The following is a 10525-nucleotide window of genomic DNA, read 5'->3' on the forward strand; positions in this document are numbered from 1 at the left end:
AAGAGTTCTGAGGGCATAGGTTTAGGTTTGAGACTGTAGTTGGCATTACTAATTTTCTTAAATGTCCATAGACACTCAGTCTGGGTCCAGACACGAAGCAGAGAGGCCATAGGATACACAGCTTTCACACCAACAACTTCCCACTGCCATCTGTTCACCTCCCCAAGGGCAGGAAAGAGGGCGACCTCAAACCTCCTGGTCCTCCAGCATCCAGCTTTACTGGGCACCACAGGGGAACCGGACACTGGAAATGCCGCTGCAGCCGTGTGCCCCTTTCCCCTCATCCCGGTGGCTGGGGGACACCAGCAGGGAGCCAAACCCTGCCACAGGACAGTGCGGCAGTCAGAGATAATCACTCACTGAATAACCCCTTCCAGCGACAGGCAGTAAACCAGCTCATTACAGGGCTATAAACTTCTGAAAACAGCTCTGCCACAGCTGGCAAATGGCAGAGGACACTTCCAAAAAAAGAGAAGAGAAACATTTTCAAATTAAACACCTTTTACATAATTGCCATGTGATGTAGCCATTTTGGAAAGGGGATAGAGAAATTGGAAAGCTATTTCATTTGGAAGAGACAACTCTCTCCTCTCAGAGAGGCTTAGCAGATCCTTGGCTAATGCTGGCACAGAAACCAGGCCCAAAAGTGAGTATTAAAGAAACTCCACAGGACAAGTAGCCAGGGTACCCCCTCACACCTCGGCTACTGACACCAGGGCTCCTCCTGGTGACTCATTTTCCCCGCTGAGCAGTGAGGTCTCCAGGCCATCCTGCCTTCCAGGGTTCTCTGACCAATATTATTTGCAAAGCATGAGAGACGTCTGGGTAGGAATGATCAGACAAATTGGGTAATATTCCATTCATGCAGTTCTTGCTGATAAGCCCGCCTAGTAAGGGAATACCCATAAATATTTTCATGCCAAGGAAGGATGCTTTTAGCATCTATTAGACATTATTACAATGACAAAATCATGCTGCATAGTTAATCTGCAGTAGCATACTGTCCAGTCAAGCCTCATGTTAAAATGTAGCACTTGAGAACTCTCCAGCCCCCACGCTAGGGCAAAACAACAGTATTGACTAAGCAGCGCCATTTCCCTATGGTAAGGCATCTGCTGCAAACCTGCCCTTGGAGCTATGGCTTTGAAGCCACTCCCTCCAGGTATCTCCTTCACAACACCCAAAATTCAAGCCTTCTCCATGATTTTCACTCATGCCCCCAAAACCCTGCATTTGCCTCCAGCGTGCTGCGACGAACCCCAAATTCCTGGGTCAAAACTGACAGCTCAGGTATCCAATAAGGTTTGAATTCACTGAACCACCCCCACCTAAGGAAAATGCTGATGCCAGAGGGGTTGGTGGGAAGATCAGAGCAGCGAGATGCTGCTGGGAGCTGCCCCAGTAAAAGGGGCAGATGGGGCAGTTGCTTGGGAGTGCTGCCAACCTGGGCTGAGTGACTCAGCTCAGTGGTGAATTTGGGGAGCAGTGCCTTTAGGACCTTTGCTTTGATTTGGGATTTTACCTGACTGATTGTTCATTACCTCCCTACCTCCCTCTTTTTAACTGTTTTTTCTTCCTCCCCCCTCTCACCCTTCTTTCTCCCCCCCCACACTCCCTCTCCTGTCTCATTCACTCGCTCCCCACCTTCTGCACGGTTCCTGTGTTCTCACTCCCCCGCCTCTCCACTTCAACCCCAATTCCTCCCCCCTGTGTCCCTACCGCCTTGCTGCTCTCTTCTCTCCAGAACTCTGGCAACAAGGACTGTGATGTCCACTATGCAGAGCTGGACACGTCCGCTCTGGCCTCGTCACCCAGTCCTCGGACCTCCATCCATGCTGGCGGAGACCTAGTCGAGTATGCAACCATCCAGCCCAACTTACGCTAGCGCATGTCACTCTAGGCCCTTTCCCCTCAGATTCTGGCCTCAAGGTACACAATCGCACTCTGCCGTCCTCACTGCGCCCCTCTGAAAGTCAGTGCTCCCCCCCTGCATCTCCTCCCCTTCCTGTGGAGCGGCCCCCATGCATCCAGTCTGTCCTCCCCACTCCCTCCACCTCCTGCATGCTGCCCACGATGGCTGCTCTCTTTGCTACCCTTATTTCTGGCGGTGCTGACAGGAACGCCTTTGCCTTGTCTTGCCTTCTGCGCATGCTTTTTGCAGTGTTTTCCTTTGCTTTCTACAGTGAGGCGAGGCATGTGGGAGGGGGAAAGGGTTAATGGCTTTGTTTCAGAACAGGGGTCTGCCCCCTCTGCAGTCAGTGTGGCTGGAGACACAGGGAGAAACGAGGTGGGTTTGAAGGGTACAGCTCTTGGTGTGGGATTTGGTTTGGTGAATTTTTGTAAGGCTCACCAGCACAAAGCAAAGCAGCAATACTAGGATGTGCAGAAGCTGAAGCCAAAAGCCTCGTGGAGATGTTGAGGGCCTTTCTAAGCTAGTCAGTACAAGAAGGGGAAGGAAAGAAAAGGGGACTGACTGAAAGAAAAAAAAAAAAGAAAAAGAGTTTGTATGTATGGAAGCAACTATAGATAAGACGGAGCATATGTGCATGTGTGAAAGAACAAGGTGGGAGAGTATGTGAGAGAATATGGGAACATGTAAACGTTCCTGCATCTGAAAGAGTCGGTGAATGAGAGACAGTCAGAGAGGGACTGCGTATGCGAAAATAAGAGCTTGCACTGCATGAGGTTGGTGCAGACAGCATGTTTGGATGTTTGAGAGAAAGGGAGAAAGTTTATTTCTTTGGTGCTCTCCTCCTCAAAATTAGAAACCAGACCTGACTGTTTCCCTGTTCTCATGTTTTTCTGACCACATTAAGTGTCACCAAGCTCCTTCAAGCTCAGGTCCTGCGGCAGGGACTGATTAGGACTCAGCTTGTGTTTAAACCTACAAGTGGTTGTTCTGGACCATCTCTAGCTACCAGTGACCCTTTGAAATGGAATGGTGTTTGCAGTGGAAAGAGGTGTCTTCAGCTCTTACATTCCATTACCCTATAATCATACCCTTTTCTCAGGTATTAAAGCCACCAGGTCCCTATCTGAAAGGGAGGCAACTCTCCTTTCCCACCCCATGGGAGATTTGCTGGGTGATGCCAAGAATTGTTGGCCAAGGAATTGCCATTGGCAGCCCCGTCCTCAGCTATGACTTTCCCTCGCTCCTGTGTATTCCCTGAGTTGTGGTGAGCGCAGCTTCTGCCTTGCTCCACAGAGGAGGCACACAAAGAAGCAGTAGCTTGGGGATGGGGAGGGGTGGTTTGGAGAAGATAACAGAGAGCAAGGGAATTGGATCCTCGGGAAGGAGGGGAATAGCTCCATGCAGGAGGATAAGCAGGGGAAAAATGGTGTTTTTAAAAAGTCCCACCAGACAGTCCTGTTGATGTAGTGCAGATGTTCCTTGCAGACTAGGAACATCTGTGCTAACAGGTGGGTTAAGGTAGAGCAGAAACACCCGGGTGGAAGGTGTGCAATGGGTTAGTTCCTTTTGCCTTTATCCCTGTGGTCCCTGGTTTTCCTGTGTTGGAAGCAGCCCTGTAGTTTCCTTGCTGTAGCAAAACCCTTCTTAGGTAAGTGTCTGCAGCAGGCCTGGCCTGGACCAGAACGGTAACCTCTCTCTTTTGCGGTGTCTCTCTCACCCACCCCTGCTCCCAGAATGAGGATCAAGGTCTTCGTAGACGTAATGAGCGAGAGTGGACAGTAAGTTTTGGATTGGTTTGGTTTTTCTTTTCTCCATTTGGTTGTGGGGTCTGTTTGTCACTGGAGAGAGGTGCTGATCAGCTCCCAGGCACCTGCCTGCCTGTCACCAACAGGCAGCAGCACTGCCAGCCTCTTGCACACAGAGAGAGGATGAAAACGCCAGCCCAGGGGAAGATGTAGTTGAAAGCAGCCACCTTCCCTTATGCCTTCACCTCCAGTTCCCAACAGTTTCTTGGGTTGCACTGGAGGACCACTCCCACTGTTACAAACAAGGCAAGCGCTCCCTAATCCATCTTGGGAGGTCTCGCCTTGTCCTCCCTGGGGTGGGGGATTTTATCGTCAGCAAAAGGACAGTAATCCTCCAAATCCAAATTTGGAAATCCTCCCAGTTTCTCTGAAGTAAAAATAAAGCCAGTCATATGGTGCTTTGAAGGTGTAATCTCACTGCCACAAAATCTCCCTGGTAAGACACACCACAGATCAGGGTGATTTTTTTTTTTTTAATGCTTTTTAATTGTTTCCTCCCCCTTCACCTCCCCACACTTCTGCTCTCAGTTTTGTTTGGGAATTTCTTCTCCCTGTTACAGCAAGAATAGCTCAAAACTGAGCTCATGAGACTCACACCAAGATTCCAGCAAATTAGTGACCAGGGTTCAGATTCCCAGCTCTGCCTTCTGAATGTCCCTAAAACACTATTAAACCTGCACCAGTTACAGATTTGGTGCAGACCGAGCTGGGGATATTGGAGAACCATCAAATGTAGCAGCCTCGACTCAGTTCCCTTCGCCACATTTCCTCCCTATCAACACCAAGGTTGCCTGAATACCCCCCCAGGTCAATAGCCCCATTTCCAATTTTTAGGAGAAATAAAGCAAAGAACTAAGGTGGCTCCTTATTAGTTTTCCATCGGTAAATGAGGATAACAGCCCTGTCCTGACTCCAGAAGGGTAGAGAGAGAAACCTAGGAGAGAAACAGCATGAAGGGAAATGTTTAAGATTAATGATGGTCTAAGATGCTATAGGAACACAGAACAGGTACGTACTATAGGCAGAGAGAAAGAGTTAAAAGCATGCTGTAAGAAGGAATGCAGCCTTATGAGCAAGTTTTCTGCAGAAATAATACTTGCATGTGTCCGTGGGTGCATCCCTCATCATAGGTCCTTACCCTATGTTTCAGGAATTTCAGCCTTCCTCATGCTCAACCTTGAACCCAGGGGTGAGCTGCTCTGTCCCACTTGCCCTCAGTTTTGTCCTCACAGAAGTCCACCGCTCCTAAGAGCAAGCTCAGGGCCACTGGTTCCCGCCCATCCCCGATACATTAATGTTTGTTCTTTACTCAGGACAGTGATTATCCCAGGAGCTCCCTCATAGATAAGGTGTCAAACAGAGTGCAGGAGCATGCCAGGACATACCTAAAGTTGTGGCCATACTTGGAAGTTGAAAAGCAGGTAAAAAATGCTGAACAGGGAGTTTAGAAACAGGGAGGAGAGGATGTAAGGCTCCCAACACCATGATGAAATGTTCTTATTTTTGGTTCCCATTATATTTTCTATCTTCCAACACCTACATCCTCTCCACTGACTGGTCCACACTGTGACAACAGTCCTCTGTTGCTGTCACTCAACAAAATGCTTCTCTCTATCCATCAGCCTGTGCTGCATCCCAAAATTCAAAGCCAACTGATGGAGAGGGTCAGGATAGTGGCAGCCCAAAGTTCGAATAGTTTTGAACAGCAGGCACTTTTCCCAGCCAGGGAACAGGCTAACACATCCGATAAGTGCACAGATGTGCACTGTGTTTGCCTTGAGTTTGGCCACGCAGAGAAAACCAGCCTACTTCTGTTTGTGAGCCATGCTGCAAGACTAAAGACAAGTTTAAACTGCATGAGAGATTATTAACTGGCTCTTGGGCTTTTGAGCAATAGCAGAAACCACAGTCCTCTGTAGCAGTATCTGTCCAACTCTCACATGTAATAAAGTTGTCAGATTTTCCAGAGAAAAATATAGTAGAGGAATCCTCAGGACCCTGAGAAGTTTTTCTTCACTTTTAGACCAGTAAGACCTCATTATTTAGGGATGATTAAAAGTATAGGATATAGTCAGGTCAGAGGGAAAACTGTCTGCAGCACACCTAGTTTTACCGAAGAGATGATCTGCAAATAGAAGAAAAGCTGGAGACAGGTGTATAGGGGATGGAGAAGGGTTGAGAGTAAGTCATGGCAGAAATGAAAGCTCTCTAATTCGATCAAATAAAGACTGTTTAAAGGTAATCTGCCAGGCTGTCTGAAACGGATAGATTGCTGACATCCCCTTTAATCAAGCTCTTGAAAATAAAACTGAGAGGGAAGGATGTAACCCAGCTAATGAAGAATTGTACGGAGTCATGCTGGAAACAAAGGCAAGTGGGAGAAATCAGGTGGGGGAAGGTGGCAGAATAGTGTGCCAGTTCAATCTAATTAGTTCATTATCCCTAATTTAATTTCAAACTTTGTGAAAGATAAATTAGATTTGGGAAAAGTCACAGTGGGACTGGGGAAGGAAGTCAGAGGGCACCGGCTGCTAAAAATGTTAAAAAACATCAGGCTGATTTTGTTCTCTTCCCTTTCGCTACTTAGAAATGAGATCAGGGAACAAAGCAGAAGCAATGTGACTTCTGGCTTCACATGCTGAAGAAAGGTGAAAAGAGACAGGGAAGTCTCTTCCTTTGAGCCCGATGCTGGCATTCTCCAGCTGCCCTGCTCTGGCCCCGCTCCCACCTGTGAAGAGTGAGCACAAAACACTGGCCAGAAAGAAAAGAGCTTGTTCATACTCATCTGGCCAAATAGAAGTGCTGACAAAATTGCACTTGTTTTCTCTAGCCCTACTTCATGGATGCTTGTTTCACGCCCACGCTAACTCATAGATAAACAGAAAGAAATAGGCTTTGCTGACCCGGTATATTGTCAATAGGCAGCCCAAAAAATAGTATCTCATGACCCCTTCTGCTTCTTTCAGTGTTAGATGCTAACAACCAGCTCAATTTACACAAGATGTGTACTTATGTTAACTAAGAATCTCTTTCCTATTAGACCTTTCTGTCTATTAGACCTTTTGAGTGCACAGATTAGTGTGAAGTCCTACGCTTTTCTGTTGCGTGCTCAAAAAGCATATAAACCTACCCTCCCATGTAATTGATAATACATTGCTAGCCTTGCTAAGAGACCCTCTTGCCTGCTATGTCTTACTAAATTTCAACCATTGAGACAACTTCCCTTTCAGGTCAGCTTTATCCAGAAAGTTGAGCTATCAGTTAATGACTTACCTCTCTAAAACAGGAGGAGAGCATGGCTAATACTTTTCTTCCCCTTGCAGGTATGGAAAGGAGTTCTGTTGTGTTTCAGATTTCTTGAGAGTAGATCATACAGGGAGAGGACCTTTGCACATGCTGTGCTAACACTCTCCCTAGCTGTTAGCCCTTCTTTATCCCTTTTTATCAGCTGGGGCAATCAGAAGAATAGCAATCAGCTGTTCTTTGTTCCCTGCTTCCCTTATGGTATGGATCCCTGTTTATGCTATAGAATTTGTATGAAGATAACTGTCTCCAGGCTTGAAGTATGTGTTGCTACAGCCTGCCCAGTTTTCCAGCCACAGGGTTGTGTGTGGTACAGTGTAAAACTGAGCCTTGAATTCTGTAGAGGCCTAAACTTTCTGTGTAAATAGAGCTACCACCTGGCAATGGGAGAGATGTAAGTCAGAGCTGCCTAAAGCAGCCAGAAAGAGATTGTAGGGGTTAAGGTAGAGTTAGTGAAGCTTCCTCATGTCCCCTGGCTTGGGTTCCTCCAGTTAAACAGCTATAATGCTGCACAGCATCTCTCCACCTCTTCATTTTGCAATTAAAAGCCAGAAGTGGACAAAAACCTCATGAGGTAGCTGTGGGAATGGCCCACCCGAATTTCAGATACCAATGCAGCAATTCTAAGTAGAAGGGGCCTAAAGGCTACTATTCTTTGCTATCTGGCCAGGTCAAGATCACTGACTTTTAAAAGCTTAAGCAGTGGGATATACAGTTTTGCCGAGGAAAGGGAAATGAAAATCAGATTGACCTTAGATTGCTGCTGATTTCCTGGTGTTCAGACAAACTTTCCATCCTCTAGCAGCCTTCATTGCTCTTAGCAAGGCTGTTCCTGAAATTGCCTTAAGACTGTGCAGCCCTCCGGCTTGCTTGTTGCCTCTTCTAGCAGTCTGAACCATTAATAAATTATTGTTGACACTTTGTTTTCTATACGATTTTTTTAAGCATCCTGGTGAAATATTTATCCAGGAACTGGCAGCAGACAAGCAGAGTAGATTGTTCTGTTCCTTCAGGCATTTTCTCCTGAGGGTCAAGTCCTTGTCCTTTCCACTAAACAGACCGTTTCTGGTGTTTTGAAAGAGAACAAGGAAGGACTCAAGGGCAAGTTACTTGCTTCTAACAGCCCCAGTTCAAACCACAGGCATAAAAGGTGATTGCCAGTGCATTTGCTCTCTCTTAGAGAAGAGATTAGCCCTTGGTGAGAGCCCATGAATGTGGGTTGATTTTAAAGACGAAAAGCACTGTCCTCGCTAGATGTCCCTCCTGCTTGGGTCATCTTGCAGAGCTTCAAACCGGAGGAAAGGGTCTGTGAACAGGCAGGAATCCCTCCCATCTGCTGCCACCCTCTGGGGAGCCAGCTTCCTGGGCTGTGGGAAAGCTCCGCACTCCTCTGAGCTTACACAGGCGTCCCCCGCAGGCACACCAGGAGAGGCAGGGGGGGTCTCTCTCTTCCTGTTGCTGCTGTTTGCATGGAACTTCTGGGAGAAAAAGGTTCTTTGCGATTTTTGCACTCGAACAAGCAGTGTTTCTTCATTATTGCTTGCCACACCTCTGCAAAATTATCTAAATAGAAATCAAAGCACTTTGGACTCCGAGGGGTTTTCATTTCATTTGGCACTTAAAGAGGAGAATCAGATTTTGCAAAGCATCCATAATACACTCCATCAGAGGGAAGATCGTGGGACCACACAGCAGTCTCGATCTTGCGAGTGCTTTATATTCTCTGTAGTTGATTTGACTTACAAAACTGGCCCCGAGGCTTTCAGTGGAACTGTTCACACAGGTAAAGCTTAGCGCATGCACTCCTATCTACTAGGTAAACATTAGACACAATAACTTACTTTGCTTCCAGAGTCCCTGGTCAGACACATGTGCCCTTTAAATAAAAGAGCATGAGCCTGGATTAGAATAATGATGCATACAAGCACTGCTTTTGCAAAACTCAGGTGTGGAAGAGTTAGGAAGACTGAAAATAAACTGTCCTTTCCTGGCTGACTGCTTATTTTATCCAGAGAGGCAGAGCATTTACAGAGAAGGGGCAAACCATGCAAAATCTATACATATTCATCAGCAATACGGATATTTTGGGAAGTGAGACAAAAAGTTTTAAATGTGAGGATTTATCACCTGGGTTTCTATTTTTCTGAAGCAGTAAGCAGAACTATTTAATTTTCCATCCTACTTGTTATATGTGTGTCTCAGCAAGGAACTGAAGAGGTGTATGTTTTATGGCCAATGATCCCAGAGTTTTCACCCATTGACTTTTGTCTCTACTTACAGAACTTTGGAAAGTGTCACTCAGAGATATCGAATGCGAGTGATTACCTGACCCGCTGTTACTCTCATGAAGATCGATATCTGGAGAAGATCCCTCATGTCTATACCCCCTTGTCAGATCTCCCGCAAGATCTTTATCCTCATCGTTCTGACATCTCCTTCTGCTGCCCACCTCCCGGTTCCCGGGCTCCTTACATCTGTCCTAAGGAACAGTATGTTTAAAGTGTCAACACAGCAAATTGAAAAAGCTAATGTTTTTCACTTCTCCTGACCCTGTCGCTCAACAACCAAGGCCTTTTAGATCCCCCCCTTTGCCATTGCTTATTTTATTTATCGATTTTCAATTTTTGGTGCAACTGTAATTGACATGATTAGGTTAAGTATCTGCCTGGCTTGCTAATGCTCAAGGGAACACTCTGCCTTTGCCCACGTCTCATTCAGTACTTGCATCTTTCTTTTCTCACCCTGGCCCTCCTGTATCAAGCTGGCTATGTGTGTGCATGTGTATGTGGATGACAGCTGCCCTGTGTTGGATGGGATGTGCCCAACCTGATTAAAAGTCCGTAGGTTCCCTTGTGTCAATCTCTACACTGTTTGCACCGGAGTAGCCGGGTGTGGATTCTTCACAGCCCTTGTTCCAGCTTGTGTGAAGTTTTACAGCGCAGCCCGTGCTCAAATCTGAGGCTGTAGCAGGTTTTTCCCCCTCCTTTGGAGAAATTTGTTTCCCCCTTGGCAGTGGGGACAGGAAATCCCTGTTGCGAAGAGCTAAACAGCCAAGATTGCTGAACCAAATAATAAGATGCTTATAATGAAAGATGCTCAAAACCAACCCAAGAATAGAGAAAATGACTTGGTTTAGGGGTTTTGTTTCTGTCCTTTTTCCCTCCTGCTCCCACTCCCAATCTCTTGGATTGACTCTCTTAAATCCAGACGGCATGGGGACATATTTTGAAGCTACCACATTTGGAGAAAGCATCCTTTAAATAACTGTCTTATAACCTGAAACCCAAAGGGGAAAAAAAATTAGAAAGGAAAACATTCTCTCTAATTTTCCTTTTCAAAGCGTAACGTGACCCCCCACTAGCTTTTCCCCCCTCTCTTCCTTGCGTCTGTTGATTGGAATTTTAAAATTAACTCAGGCAGAATATAAAGAATAAATCATGATTTCAGGTAATCTTCTTGCTCTTAACAAAGGATAAAAGCCAATAGAGGAATCTGGCCTTTCAAC

General features: G+C 46.4%; 1 protein-coding gene across 1 annotated transcript in view; it reads left to right on the forward strand.

Annotated features, from left to right (window-relative positions):
• PVRL1 (poliovirus receptor-related 1 (herpesvirus entry mediator C)) overlaps nucleotides 1-9824 on the forward strand; it is a 64645-nt gene extending 54821 nt beyond the window's left edge. The window contains exons 10-11 of the mRNA XM_009330410.1: nucleotides 3646-3690; nucleotides 9301-9824. Coding sequence (XP_009328685.1) covers nucleotides 3646-3690; nucleotides 9301-9519 — 264 coding nt within the window. The 3' untranslated portion in view covers nucleotides 9520-9824. The remainder of the gene's footprint in view (nucleotides 1-3645; nucleotides 3691-9300) is intronic.
• Nucleotides 9825-10525: the final 701 nt, after the last annotated feature.

Source organism: Pygoscelis adeliae, unplaced genomic scaffold (assembly GCF_000699105.1).
Source record: "Pygoscelis adeliae isolate BGI_AS28 unplaced genomic scaffold, ASM69910v1 Scaffold608, whole genome shotgun sequence".
NCBI lineage: Eukaryota > Metazoa > Chordata > Aves > Sphenisciformes > Spheniscidae > Pygoscelis > Pygoscelis adeliae.